The sequence below is a fragment of the Eubalaena glacialis genome, chromosome 14, assembly GCF_028564815.1.
Source record: "Eubalaena glacialis isolate mEubGla1 chromosome 14, mEubGla1.1.hap2.+ XY, whole genome shotgun sequence".
NCBI classification, from domain to species: domain Eukaryota; kingdom Metazoa; phylum Chordata; class Mammalia; order Artiodactyla; family Balaenidae; genus Eubalaena; species Eubalaena glacialis.
The window spans coordinates 40,749,697-40,764,440 of NC_083729.1; the positions used below are offsets into that span (position 1 = coordinate 40,749,697).

Here is a 14,744-nt window from a genome sequence, read left to right on the forward strand (position 1 = left end):
TCGTACAGCCTGAGGGACACCTATGCAGCCACCCCCTGGACTGACAGTGAGAACCTTCCAGCTCCCTCACAGGGGCATGTGCATTTAAACTATATTTCTAATATAATAAATTTATTCGTCCACTGGAAAAGACATTTTCATTTGGGAGATAAGTGCAGGGATGGGAGGAAGTTTATAAAGACAAGACTCACATCAATCAGCTGATTAGTTAATTTATTGAACAAACAGGTACGGAGTGCCCACTGTGCTCCGTGGTCCATATGCAATGTTGGCCTTGGAACCGGTGCCAGGCCATCAGACTCTTCCTTCTCTTCCTCTTCTCTCCAGCCTCACCACCACTGTCTGGGTGAGACTCCCGCTCCCTCTCCTGGAACGATCGATGCTGCAGTTTCCTAACTGGTCTCACTGCCTCCAGCTTCTCCAGTTATTTCTTCTTCTTATGAACTTAAGCACATATTTCTCTGCTGAAACCCCGTTAGTGGCTGTCCCCTGGCTACAGCCGGAGTCCTGGCTCTCTCTGGGGTGCACTCTCTTCTCTAGCCCCGTCTGCAGCCTCTGCCCATGTAACGGGCTCACTGGCCACACCGCCTCCTTGTTTCTTTTTCCCAAATACAATGTGTGCTTACAACATGGCTCTCACATGCTGTTCCCTGTGCCTGGAATGCCTTTCTGCTCATTCCCCTCCAAGCCTTCCATTAAACCGCAGGGCCATCCTGTATCGCTGTCTTTCTCTCACACCCCACATCCAGTCTGCCAAGAAACCAGGTGGATTTCAATATACCTCCTTCAGAATACACCCAGAAGAATCTGTCTAGGACTCACTGTCTCCGCTGCTGCTGACCTCCGAGACAATCCTCTCTCACCTTGATCTCGGCACTAGCTTCCAAAGTGGCCCCCTGCTTTGGCCCTTGCCCTCCCCCCCACGCATGGGTGCTCTCAACACAGCAGCCAGTGTGGCCTTCTTAAGACACCAGTCAGATCACGTCGCACCTCTGCTCAAAACCCTCCAAAGCAATGGTGGGCTGGAGGAGCTGGTCCCAGCTGGTGAGACGCCACGCTCACACGTCTTCCCTACTGTGTCAGGGGTGTCACGTTGGTAGCTTAGAATAAGCTGTGTGGGAGTATTTACACCACAGAAATAGGCAGATGCTAAAAAACCAGGGCTTCTTTTTTTTGAGATTCAATTTACCAGTACACCACTGCTCCGAAGGTGACCCACTTCTCTCAGAGTAAAAGCCAGAGTTGTTACAACTGCCTGCAAGACCCCGTGTAAATGACTCCTTCTCCAATTCCCTCCCCTTTGCTCCAGCCACATGGGCCTCCTGCCTTTTCTCGAATGCGCCAGCACATTCTCACTTCGGGGACCAGCCCTGCCTGCTCCCTGTGCCTGGAACACTCCCTCCAGATACCTGCACCCAGGGGGTCTGCTTATTCCTGCTCTTCCTGGAAGTCCTTGCTCAAGTCTCACCTTCTCAATGAGGCTCACCTGACCACCTCACCATAAACTCTACCCCCTCCCCAGCTGTCCTGAGAGCATTCTAGCCTGTAGGTATTGGCTGTATTTATTATTCATGCTCTGTGTCCCTCACCACAGCACCACCTCCACAGAGGGTAGGGGTTTGGGACTGTTTCTTTCCTAATGCGTCCCGGTGCCTGGAACTGTGCCCAACACACAGGGCACTCAGTAAGCGTTTATTGGCTGACAGGCTGACTGAATCTCCAAATACCCACCTCCTCTGTAAACCCTCCCTAACCTCGGTACTTTCCTCCTTTCCATTCACAAAAGCTCCAGATTCTTTTCCTCTGTGTTAGTGCAGAGCCTCTTTGTACCTGTAGCTGCTGAAGCGCTTTTGCTGTATCAGTATGATTTTATGACCTGCCTCCCCCACCAGATGGCTGTTTGTGGGCTCTTGAAGGTGCTTCCACCACCTATCCCAGGGCCTGGCACCCCCCCCCCCCCCCGCCCCACACACACACACTGGTACCTGTTCAATGAACGCATGAAGGTGTAAATGAATGGTGGCCAGAATGTAATTCTCTGGTGGAGTCCTATTCTCACCCGGGGCCCCCCTCTGGTGATGGCTCTGCTGGGAAGGCCTGCAGCTGAGTGAGAGTGAGCCCTCCTTTTCTCATCCTCTGCCTCAAGCCCCGTGTCTTCTAAGGCCTTGCTCACAGAGCAGGAATTTGGCCCGGAAGAGGGCCCAGGATGTGCTGGGGAATCCCCTCCCAGGGTTGGCAGAGCAGATGGCACGACCTCTTCGGGGTCTTCTCCAGCCCAGAGGCTTCCGAAGGCGCCTCTCATGGCTCAGGAGGCTGCGAGCCAGAGGGACCCCTCATCTGTCCCAGGGAACCCCAGTCCACCAAGGCCCGCTTCCTTCCTGCTCTGCCCGCCCAGCCTACCCAGGACAAAGGAAGGGCTGCGCCCTGCGGAGAGGCGTGACTTGTCTCCTTTCCCAGCCACCAGGTGAAGAAGGGTCCACACCCTAACTCTAAGCCGCAAGGGAATACAGGATGTCCCATCGCATCCTGTAGAATGACTAATTTTCCAGTTACTAATTTGCCTTGCCTGTTCTGTTCAAACAGGCTAATTGTTTCCCCAAAAAGACTCAGGTGTAGTGGGATGAGGTCACTAGAGACGTGCCTAAACAATTACAAACACTGGTCTTAGGCGCACCGGAAGATTCATAATCAGCCAGTCGGACTGTCGTCTGATTTTTATCTTTCCTAAACAAATTTGGTGAGTGCGCGCCCCCTGCTGGCAACAAGAGATTATACCAGGCAGAAAGAACCACTCTGCGGAGCCAGTGACGCCTTCTCTGGGGAGAGTAATTGGGCGTTAGGGGATGCTTTTGGAACATTCTCAGCGGGGCATATTAATGGTTATTTCTCAATAACTGTTGATGGAAATATGAAATAAAGGTGATTATTATAATCCATTCGTAACTATGATCTTGGAATGTGTGAATTTTAATCAACAGTGAAAAATCCCGCCAAGGCAGAAAAAAGGAGAAAATTGATCCTTGGTCTGATAATGAAAGAAAACATAACTTTGAGAGTTTCCATATATTTTCTGCTTTTACACTGTGCGTATTATATTCCGTCTTTGTTCACCTAGGACAGTTCAATTTTTTTATTACAAAAGTTTTCAAATATACACAAAAATAGGGAGAAGAGAACAATCGTTCCATATACTCACCACCCAGGTTCTGGAATTATCAAGATTTTGTCACTCTTGCTTTATGGATCCCATTCATTTTTTAGTTGCCTTTTTTTCCCCTTAAATACTATAATCCAGACATCATGTCACTTTATCCTGAATACTGAAGTATGCGTTTCTAAAAACTGGGCATTTTCTTACCTAACCATACACAATTATTACACCTAAAAATCCCTTGGAGTCATCTAAATGCCCATACAAGCAGTCTACATTCAAGTTTCTTTGAATATAAAACTTGTTTTGCAGTTGTTTGCTTTCTCTCTCTCTCTCTCCTCCTGCATCCTTCCCTCTTTTTTTTTTTTAATTTTATGTATGTATGTATGTATGTATGTATGTATGTATGTATGGCTGTGTTGGGTCTTCGGTTCTGTGCGAGGGCTTTCTCTCGTTGTGGCGAGCGGGGGCCACTCGTCATCGCGGTGCGCGGGCCTCTCACCATCGCGGCCTCTCGTTGTGGAGCACAGGCTCCAGACGCGCAGGCTCAGCAATTGTGGCTCACGGGCCCAGTTGCTCCGCGGCATGTGGGATCTTCCCAGACCAGGGCTCGAACCCGTGTGCCCTGCATTGGCAGGCAGATTCTCAACCACTGCGCCACCAGGGAAGCCCCTCCTTCCCTCTTAATTGACTTATCCTTATATATAGTGAAATGCACAGGTATTAAGCATACAGTTTGGTGAGTTTTGATAAATGTATACACCTGGTAACCCATATCCTTATCAAGATAGTTTTTTAAATTGAAGTATAGTTGATTTACAATGTTGTTTCAAGTGTATAGCAAAGTGATTCAGTTATACATATGTACACATATCTATTCTTTTTTGGATTCTTTTCCATTATAGGTTATTACAAGACATTGAACATAGTTCCCTGTGCTATACAGTAGGACCTTGTAAGAAAGAGAACAGTTCTTTCACCTCAGAAAGTTTCCTCCTGTGCCTTCACAGTAAACTCTCCCCTCACCCCCAACCACTGCTCTGATTTCTTTCATTGTGAATAAGCTCTGCCTGTTCCAGAATTTCATATAAGATGGAAATGTACAGTATGTACTTTTTTTGTGTACAGCTTCTTGCACTCAGCATAATGTTTTTGAAGTTCATACATGTTGTTGCATGTTCCCTTTATCGTTAAGTTGCAGTCCATAACATGCGCGTACCACAATTTGCTTAGGTACACTCCTGTTGCTAGACATCTAAATTGTTTCCAGTTTGGGCTACTAAGAAAAAAACTGCTGTGAATACTTTTGTATAACTCTTTTTGTGGACGTATGTTTTCATTTCTGTTGGGTAAATACCCTGGAGTGAAATAACTAGTCACAGCGAATGTGTATGTTTAACTTTGTAAGAAAACCCCAAGTCTCTTCTCAGAAGCACCCCTGCTCTTCCTTTTCTTATGGTCCAATAGTTCTACACTCTGCATATGTCCATTAGCTCCTCTGTAGTGTTGCTTAACTTTTCCCTCTAACTCCTGGGTTTCTTATAAACTAGAAGTTTGGTCTAAAATCCGGATGAGATTCAGTTTAAATACTTTGGCAAGTATGCTTCAGAAGTGGTGCTGTATAGTTCATCCTATACTGCATCGGAAAGTCCATAAGTGGCATGGTTGCCCCACTCTTAATTAAGACACTATGCAGTAGCTCCAGGTGGTTGTGACCTGATCCCCTCAGTGTAAACTTCCCCATCAACTCTTCATCCAATGGTTTCAAATGATCTTTGCCTTGAGTCTTGTTAGGAATTGCAAAATGATGATTTTTAAAAATTCTAGGGACTTCCCTGGTAGCACATTGGTTGGGAATCCACCTGCCAACGCAGAGGACACGGGTTCGATCCCTGGTCCGGGAAGATCCCACATGCCTTGGAGCAACTAAGCCAGTGCACCGCAACTACTGAGCCTGTGCTCTAGAGCCCGCGAGCCACAACTGCTGGAGCCCGCGTGCCACAACTACTGAAGCCCACGTGCCTAGAGCCCGTGCTCCGCAACAAGAGAAGCCACCACAATGAGAAGCCTGCGCACCGCAATGAAGAGTAGCCCTGCTCCGCGCAACTAGAGAAAGCCCACGAGCAGCAACAAAGACCCAACGCAGCCAAAAATAAATAAAAATAAAGAAATAAATTTATTTTTAAAAATTCTATTATCCCTCCATATTTATTATACGAAATTGTTCTGTAAAGAAGAAACTTCTTTTACCAACTTTCTCTCATTGTCATATAGGAAAGGCAAGAAAAATAATTATTTGTCTTTAATTTGCTAGTGAAAATTTTTAATTGGGCTTATTGATTGTTAGAAACTTTTTTCATCGACATATAGTTGATTTACAATATTATGTTAGTTTCAGGTGTACAGCATAGTAATTCAGTTTTTTGCCGATTATATTTTATTATAGGTTATTATAAGATATTGGGTATAATTCCCTGTGCTATACAGTAAATCCGTGTTGCTTATCTATTTTATGTATAGTAGTTTGTTAATTCTATACCCCTAATTTGTCCCTCCTCCCTCTTTCCCTCTCCCTTTTGGTAACCATAAATTTGTTTTCTATGTCTGTGACTCTGTTTCTACTTTGTATATGCATTCATTTGTATTATTTTTTAGATTTCACATATGAGTGATATCATATAGTATTTGTCTTTCTCTGTCTGCCTTAGCCCTAGGCATAATATTCTCTAGGTCCATCCACATTGCTGCAAATGGCAGTATTTCATTCTGTTTTTATGGCTGAGTAACAGTCTATCATGTATATATACACATATATATACTGACCTAAGAAAATATTGCTATGATTTATGTCAGAGTGTTTCACTTATGTTTACTTCTGGGAGTTTTATGGCCTTTAAACCATTTTGAGTTTACTTTTGTATTTAGTAAATGAGGGAATGTTCTAATTTTATTTTACACGTAGCTGTTCAGTTTTCCCAGCTCTGATTGTTAGAAACTTTTTAAAAGGCTAAGACAAGAAAAGCTCTCATAATCAAGTATTATTCAAAAGGTAAATATAAGACTTTGCTCACCTGGCTTTAAGAAAAAAGATACCTAATATAGAAGAACATTGATATGTTAATGGACTTGGATAGATTGTGGGTTAAAAGTAATAATTGTAATGATAGCAGCTACTAACATTTATGAAACATTTCCTATTGATTTAAATTAATTACCTAATAATGATAACTCATTAATTATAGAGAAAATAAGAGTGCTAGTCATTCTGTGATCGAAAGGGCCTTGTTCAAGTTAGGTGTCACTTTTCACCTTGAAGAAACTATGGATTCTTCTCTCTATTCAGTTGTCATTTCTTGAGCACTCACTGCATTAGGAAAATAAAGATGAATTAGACCCAGACTCTGTGAGACCTCAGGGGCCTAGCAGATGAATTTTGCCTCAGTAGTTCCTCGGTTTTGCCTTGCCCAGATGTTCATGGCCTTCGTTGTGGAAAATACAAAGAGCACCCTGAAGTTGTAGGTAACACTCCAAAGTCAGGTATCAAATGTCCTATACACAGGTGGCAAATGTGTAACTGGCTCTGGGGTGGAGGGAGCCCAGATTTGTAGCATTTGCCTTTTTCCATGGTGTAAATCCTCCCATGATGGCCAGTTTCAAGCTACCAACATGATGTCACTGAATGCAGAGTTGCAAAGATATGCATAGCACACCGCTGTATAGTGTTGTATAGATACAATAAAAGTAATTTCAAGAGCTTAGATCAGAGTTAAATATAGTAAATATAGTAAAATAAGGAAGTGATGAGTTTTGAATATTTATCTTTGTAATATAACTTATTTAACATTCATATAATTTAATCTTTAATGATGGCTGCGTTTAATAACTAACTTGCACAACTCCTGAAAATTTAACAATTGGCTCTCTCAAGCCAGTATGAGCCTGCTCCCATGCACCACTGTTTTACCTGTCACAATATTGCAGTGTAGCCATGGTAATATACAGTGTGTGGCTGGGGACTGGGAATAATGTGGCTGGGATGACTCTGAGCCATGGATGATCAATGACCTCAGGTCACAGTAGAAGAAAGGAGCTGGGTGTAGCACTATGAGTTACCTCAACTATAGGGGTTATTTACTTTCCTGTTACTGGTGTAGCAAATTACTCCAAACTTAGTGGTTTAAAATAATGCAGATTTGTCATCTCACAGTTTTGGAGGTTAGAAGTCAGAAAGGGGTCGCACTGAGGTAAAATCAGTCTCTTGGCAGGGCTGTGTTCCTTTTGGAAGTTCTAGGGGAGAATTCTTTTTCTTTTTTTCACCAGCTTCTAGAGGCCACCTGCATTCCTTGGCTTGTGGCCTCCTTTCTCTATCCTCAAAGCCAGCAACGTTGGGCTGATTCCTTTTCATGCTGCCGTCTCTTTGGTTCTCTCTTTGGAAAGCTGATTAGCAACCTTAATTCCATATGCAACTTTAATTGTATGTACCTGAACATAGGTGCCAGAGACTAGAACGTGGATATCTTTGAGAGGCCATTTTTCTGTCTAACCTAGAATGTTAGGTCTGCAGGTAGCTCTGCACAGACAGGGCCCCCAGAGCCCTTCTGGAGAAGTTGCTTAGAGTCCTAGAAGATGAGCTACATGGAGGGTTTCACAAAAGCTGCTGATTTGCCTCAGGTGATTTCAAGTGGCAATAAGTTTTATGGTGAAAATAAAACAATAGAGCACAGAGAGATGGGAAAGGGAAGTATTTAAGCAGATGCTCAGGAATGTCTCTCTCAAGTGGCGATGGGTGGGCTAAAACCTGAATGATAGGGATGCAATCATACCCAGATCCAGGAAAGGCCAGGCCAAGTATAAGGAGCAGCAGCACCGAGGAAAGGCTGGTGGTGTCTGGGGTTTAGCTCCTTCGAACCATCTTAAATAAGTTCAGTGAGTTCACTATCCAAACTCAGCTCTAAATGTCTCCTACCCAGTTCCCTCTTCCAACTAGATCTATCCTCCTAAATTCCTCCTACAGAGAAATTCTGCAGCGCCACTGGAGAAAAACAGGTACAAAGTTTCTGAAGACTGAGGAACAGAAAGAAGGGTAGTGTAGGAGGTGAAGGGTGGTAGATTGTTCTAATAATGTACCCCAGTGAATCAGGGTTCTCTGTGTTCATACCCTTTACAATTGATCTTTGTGCCCCTTCTATCAAGAGGCAGTGTGTATTTCTCCACTCCCATCAATCTGGTCTGGCTGTGTGATTTGCTTTGATCAGTAGAATATGGCAGCAGTGATGTACAAATTCTAGAGCCTAGACCTTAAGAAGACTTGAGGCTTTGCTATTGCCCTTTCGGAACATGAAGCGGGGAGGTCACAGGGACCAGACTATGTAAAGGCTTATTAACATGGTAAGGAATATGGACTTTGTTCTAAGTGCTCTGTGGGTTCTAGAAGGTTTTAATTAATAAGTGTTATGCTTCAGAAGATCACACTGGGTGCTCTGTGGAGGAAAGATTGCAGTTGGGCAAGGATGGAAGCTGCGAGGCCAGTGGGAGGCTTTTTGAGGCATCCAGACAAGAGATGGTAGCAACAGAGGTGGAAAATAGTGGACAGATTTGGGTCTTGCTAATGGATTGGCTTGGGAAGAAAATAGTGAATAACAGTCTTCTTTCTAAAAATGCAAGGCTATATAAATACATGTAGAATACAGTTATAAACTTAAAAAAATCTAATAGATTAATGTATATAAATCTGGATGTTGGATATGACCATTTCCTCCTGTAAGACCGGGCAGCAGAGAAAACCAGAAGGGAAAAAACAACTATGAAGTGAAAACACAGAGGAGAGCAGGGGTCAGAAATGACGTGTGAGCAGTAAAATGTTTCTGCTTCTCACCTGCACCCCACCCACCTCCTGGACCTTTCCCTTGGGTTATGAGAGAGACCCCTGGATACTTAGACCAGCCCCAGCCCCTTCCCTTTAAACAGCTCTAAAGGTATCTACTTCATGAAGGTCCAAATAAATGGCAAGGAACATAACATACCCTTTGGCATCCTTACCTCTAATCTAGGACTCATTCACCACATGTGGGCACTAAATCTAACAGAGAAAATACAGCCTGCAGTGGAGGCGAAGGACCTGGGTTCTAGTTTTGCTTCTGCCAGTGTCTTTCATGTGATTTTGGACAAGGTATGTCAGGGCTCTGGGCTTATTCTGTCATTCTTCTGTCTTGCTGTGACTGAGATAGGCAAAGCATTAGGGCATGGCCAAAGGAAAAAGTTACAAAATTTCAAGCCCAGAATTCCCATTTTTTGTAGAGCTCCTTAAAGTTGCAAGTCTTCAGATTTTGTCTCACTGACTACTCGTTACAAAAATGTAAACTTTGGAGCTAACTGCTCAGGAAAAACTCATGCGGAGGGAAGTTCTTTTCTTTCTTTTATTCCTTCCCTACCTTCTTTTAATTTCATTGTAGAGTGACATATATTTTCCCACTGGATTAAAAAAATAAATAACAAAGACAATATGTCATAATAAAAGGCCTATAAGTTGCCTTCTTGAATCCTTTCCTTATATCCACCCATATAAGCACTCTTCGTTGTCCATTACCTCAATAATCAAGTGTGGTGACCGGCCATGGGGATGTGAAACCAGACCAGAGAAAATCTTTACTTAGTTATCTTAATAACTGTATGGGGAGGTATTGGTGGGGCTAGCTGGTCTCCCAATGTCACTGTAATAGCTGCTGCACATAGCAGGTTATTATGAAGTAGAATGTATGATTTCAAAGGACAGAGCCTCGAAGCTTGAAAGAAGTTCTTGACTTTCAGTTGTATGCAAAGATAGAGAACATATGACTCTACCGCACCAGGAAATGATGTTCACTCAGAGACTGACAATGTCATCTAAGTAACCCAATGTCATAACTGGTCATTATCTGTACAACCATAGGAAGTTCTACACTGTTCTCAGTCTATAGATTCCTAACTTTAATGTATTCAGATTTATTAGTTGAGATCTGGAAACAATGCATCTGACAGAACAACCAGGTTAAGCAGTGGAAACATAAATTTCTCAGTTCAGTAAAATAAACTTACACAGGCTCTATAGCCAAAGTTGCACATTCTTTCTTTGGAATGTTAGTTCTGAAATGGCATTTTATTTTTAAATAACTGAAAATTCCATTACCTTACAAACCACAGAAATACACTTACAATATTTAATTCTGCCGCTTGGTGGTGCCATGGATAACTAATAATAATAATTTTAAAAAATTTCTGCAAGTTTGCTGGACAGCAGGACTTGGCTATTAGCAAATTGAAAAATATAATTAACATTTTAAAAAGTCTGTAATCCTTTTACACATTATAATGGCTGAAAAGTGCATATGGGCTCAGGCCTTCACTATAAAATCCCAGGCTTACTCATAGTCAAACAAGAAACCAGGATAGCAGTTTTTTTAATCATGGAAAAATTCAAGCATTCTAAAATGCCAAAATAACTAACATCCCTGTACCTATTACCTGGATAATAAATGTTAACATCTTGTCACATTTACTTGAAAAAAATTAAATGAAAATGAAGTTTATGCTCCTTTGTTCTTTTTCATTCCCCTTTCTTTTTTCTCACTAGAGGCAATCACAACCCCGAATTTGATGTGTATCCTTCCAGTTCTTGTTTCTCTATTTTTAGTACCTGTTCATGTGTCCATGAGCAGTACAAATGTTGCTTCATATTTTTTAAATGTATCTCTTCATGCTGTAGTATACTGCAATTTGCTTTTTACGTTGAACAGTTTTGTCATGTTGATATATACAGATATATGCAGATATATACAGATCTAGGTTATGAGTTTTAAACTGCTGTGGTGTAATTTATGGCAAACATATATTCTGAATTTATTTATTCATTCCTCTATGAACATTTCAATGTTGCAATAAATGCAGTGCTTAGAATATCTAACATATAATACGTCCTCAAAACATATTTAATGAATGAAGCGGCATAAAATGTTTCAGGCAGACTATTTTTTGCTTCAATCGTCCAGTTATTTGTCCTTAACGTCCACTCTCTCTGCATGCGCGGCAGGGGTCATTCCCTGAAATTTCCTAAAGGTTTGTTTCCCAGTCCACTGAGAAAAGGCTCTGATGTAGTCCCCGTATGGTGGCAGGGGTGGGCGAATAGAGTGGGTAGAGAATGGACACAAAGACATCTCAGTGTCAAAATATAAGACAATGGAGGTTTGTCTGGTCTGGAGCAGGCGAGGGTGGCAGCAGCGAGCGTTATAAATTTGGGGGAGGTCTGAGAGTTTACAATGCAGGGTATGTCCGGGGCTACCATATCCGGAAAACGAGGTAGCGGAATATAGAGGTCTTTCTCTCAGTGCACCTTCTGAAAGACGTAACCATCGAACGCCAGACGGTTGCCATGGGAACCAGCGGGGGCGGGCGGTGTGTCCGGCCAGAATTCTTGATGCGCTTAGAATGTTTCTTCTTCCGGTCCTCGGTTCTTCACAACCACCGCCCCTCTCCACCGTCTCCCGCCCATTCTGTGGGCTCTCATCATTCTCTTCCCCTTTTCATTCTCTCCTTCCCTGTTCTAGGCCGCCATCTTGGACCATGCGTCAAGATGGCGCCCCCCGATCCCAGAGGCAGAGCCCAGGAGCGCCGGGGAGCCTGCGCGCGCACGTGCTCGGGCGCGGAAGGGTGGGAGCCGTGATGTCAGACGTTGCCCCGCCCTCGGTGGTCGCTCCGCCCCCGGCCCCACTCCGCCTTCCTCTCACCGGGCGAACCCGGAAGTGGAGGAGGAGGTGCGGCGGTGGTGGCAGAGCGGGCAGGCTCTGGCGGAACCGTACCCGGCAGCGTGTCTGGGGTTGGGGGCGAGGGGGCGGGGCTGAGCGGCCTTGGGCATCCTGGCCTGGACGGGGCGGGGGAGGCCATGGCCTCGGCAGAGTTGCAGGGGAAGTACCAGAAGCTGGCTCAGGAGTATTCGAAGGTACCCGTCGTATGCGGGGAGTAGGGGGTCCCCGGCCCTGTGGCCTCGGGTTGCCTTGGCAGCGAGTTGTCGGGACACAGGGGGACGGCGGAGGGGGGAACGCGAGCGCGCCCCTTCTCTCTCCTCCGCCTCTTCTGTCCACCATTACCGTGCCTCCACCTGCAGTTCTCAGGAGATGGGGCCGGGCGGTGTCTGGGTCCGTGTGCGTTTCTGCGGGAAGGAGCAGGAGTTTGATTCTTCCTTCTCACTGAACTAGCGGGCTTGGACTGGGATGTCAGAAATCCTGGCTTCCGCCTCTGGTGCTGGTCGGGAGGGGACGAGGAAAGGTGAGGACCATCCCTCCACGGCTGCTTCCTCAATTTTCCCAGCCCAGCGATGGGAAGGATCAAGCTTTCTCCTTTCCCACAGGGATGATATGAGGATAAAGAGATTTATCTGCCCCCAGTCAAATCAGGAGTGTAAATAGAGTCATGCGTGTAAACTGCTTCACCAGAGATGGATGGTTGTGAATGGATTCAGTGCTTTGGCAAGATGTTGTCTGAAAATGATTTTGAAAGCTTGAGTGCTAAGGCTGTGTCCTTTTATCTCTCTTTTTCTTGGATCACCTGGACTGGGGAGGAGCACCTAGCAGGTGCTCAATACATGTTGAATTAAGCAAAGTAGGGACCTGTCCCTTTGTTGTATTTATGGCATCAGTCTTTTAAATGATGGAACCCTTTCCTCGGAGAAGGGTGGTGCTGCTTTAATGGGTAGGGTGCTTCTGCCTCAAGAATATTCTAATGAAGTCCTGAAAGCAGAATCTTACATTTTTGGAAATTGATTCATTAGTCATTAAACTTAGTTTTCAATGATCTTGGCATTCATGGGAGCAACTGGAAGACTTAGCCCCCTTTTTACAATTTGGAGAAACTGAGACACATTTTTTAATTTCATGTAACAAATATGCAGCAGGGCAAAATGAAATATTCTTTGAAAAATAAAACCTGTGCCTAAACATACACACTTAAGTCTTTTGACCATCAAATGGGAGCCTTTTGGGATGCTACACTTATTCCATGGGTGCTACCATTGGCAAAACTTCTTGCGTTTCCATTTGAATTTGCCTTAAGGGCCTGTGGCATGATGTTAGTGACGGCAAGTTTTTATCCTTTGAAGGAATATCTTTTTGTTTGAAAGGGCCGGAACTTATTTGGAACAAATCCATGTGATGAAGTGTGGTGGGTGGAGGATGACAGTACTCAAACTTGGCTCTACTATTTTTGGGTGAAAATGTTTCATGAGTATAAAGTAAGGGGATTGATTTTCTTTTCTGGAGAGTAAACAAGCTCACAAGGCAATTCCAAATGGCAGAAGAGAGTTCCAGAAATATTTTGCACAGTGACTGCATTGCTGAAATAATTGTATAGCCTCCCAAAAGTAATAAAAACTTTGAAAGATTTTATTTTGGATTTGTAAGCGCTTTTGTTCAGCAGACAATTAGTGCCACCTGCGAACAATCTGCCAGGCCCTGTTGAGTGAGGCAGAGTTCCACCTTAAGGGGAACCCTTTAATAGAATGTTCAACGGTTGTACATAATTATGATACAGGATGACAAGTGTTAGCTCAGTGGGAGCACAGAAGAAATGGCGGGTAAGGGTAGAAGTTACTTAGATTGGGGAGTAGGGAATAGGGAGGAAGGGATGGATGGTAGTACTCCAGGCAAAGGAGACAGTCTCTGTTTGCTGACATGAAGGCACGTTCAGATGCATGACAGAGAGTGGTGAAATATGGTTGGAGGGATAATTTGGACCCGATCATGAAGGGTTGTGGATGTCAAATAAAAAGTTTGAACTTTGAGTAATGGAGAGACGTTAAAGGTTTTCGAACAGGAGAGTGACATTGCTTTTAGAAAGAAAACTGGTAGCTGTGTGGAGGATGGACTTAAATGGGGAAAAATTGGTGAAAAGAAGACCAGACTATAGGCTCTTTGAATAATTTGGGGGAGTGTAATGTAGGATTAAATAAAGTTTGTGACTGTTGAGATGGAGAGGGGGGCTTAGATTTAGGAATTATGGTTAAAAAATATGGTTTAGTTTACCTCTTTTTTGTGTGCCTGCTTTGCACATAGCAGCAAACTTATGAAGGATATAAAGGTGTCAAGGCAGTCATCCTTGTGTCTCATTCATTCTGTGGGACGTGATGAGTGAGGGAAGACTGAGAGTTGACCCTAAAGGTGACCCATGGACTGCTCTGAGGGAACACCACTGCCACTGGCAGAGGAAGGTGGGCAGGAAGGTGAGCCAGTTTCGAGCGAAGTTTAGGTGCAATCATAGTATTTATGGTTGGAAGGTACATTGAAGCTATCTTATTCACATAGTAGCTTGAGATGATGTTGGGGTAATTGCTGAAAATTTCTAGTGGAGAGGGACTGGCTGAAAGTCAGGACAAAGGCCAAAGCTTTTGGAATAATTCCCATAAAGACAATAGTTGAACTTTGAGAGTTAATCACTTTAGGTAGATTCTTTGGGGAACACCTGTGGGAAGGATGTGACTGTAGCAGGAAATGCTAAGGAGACTATAGGAGGTCTGCCAGACTTCAGGTTATCTCCTATATTGGGCCAGACCATTTTTCATCCTTTTAAT

General features: G+C 44.0%; 1 protein-coding gene across 3 annotated transcripts in view; it reads left to right on the top strand.

The window, feature by feature from the left end:
• Positions 1-12,041: 12,041 nt before the first annotated feature.
• Positions 12,042-14,744, top strand: part of PPP1R21 (protein phosphatase 1 regulatory subunit 21) — a 60,594-nt gene continuing 57,891 nt past the window's right edge. For 2 of the 3 annotated variants that reach the window (XM_061210604.1, XM_061210605.1), the window contains exon 1: positions 12,042-12,122. In XM_061210604.1, coding sequence (XP_061066587.1) covers positions 12,066-12,122 — 57 coding nt within the window. In that variant the 5' untranslated portion in view covers positions 12,042-12,065. Of the gene's footprint in view, positions 12,123-12,396; positions 12,449-14,744 lie in introns of those variants that run through there. The other variant, XM_061210606.1, reaches the window with a different exon arrangement.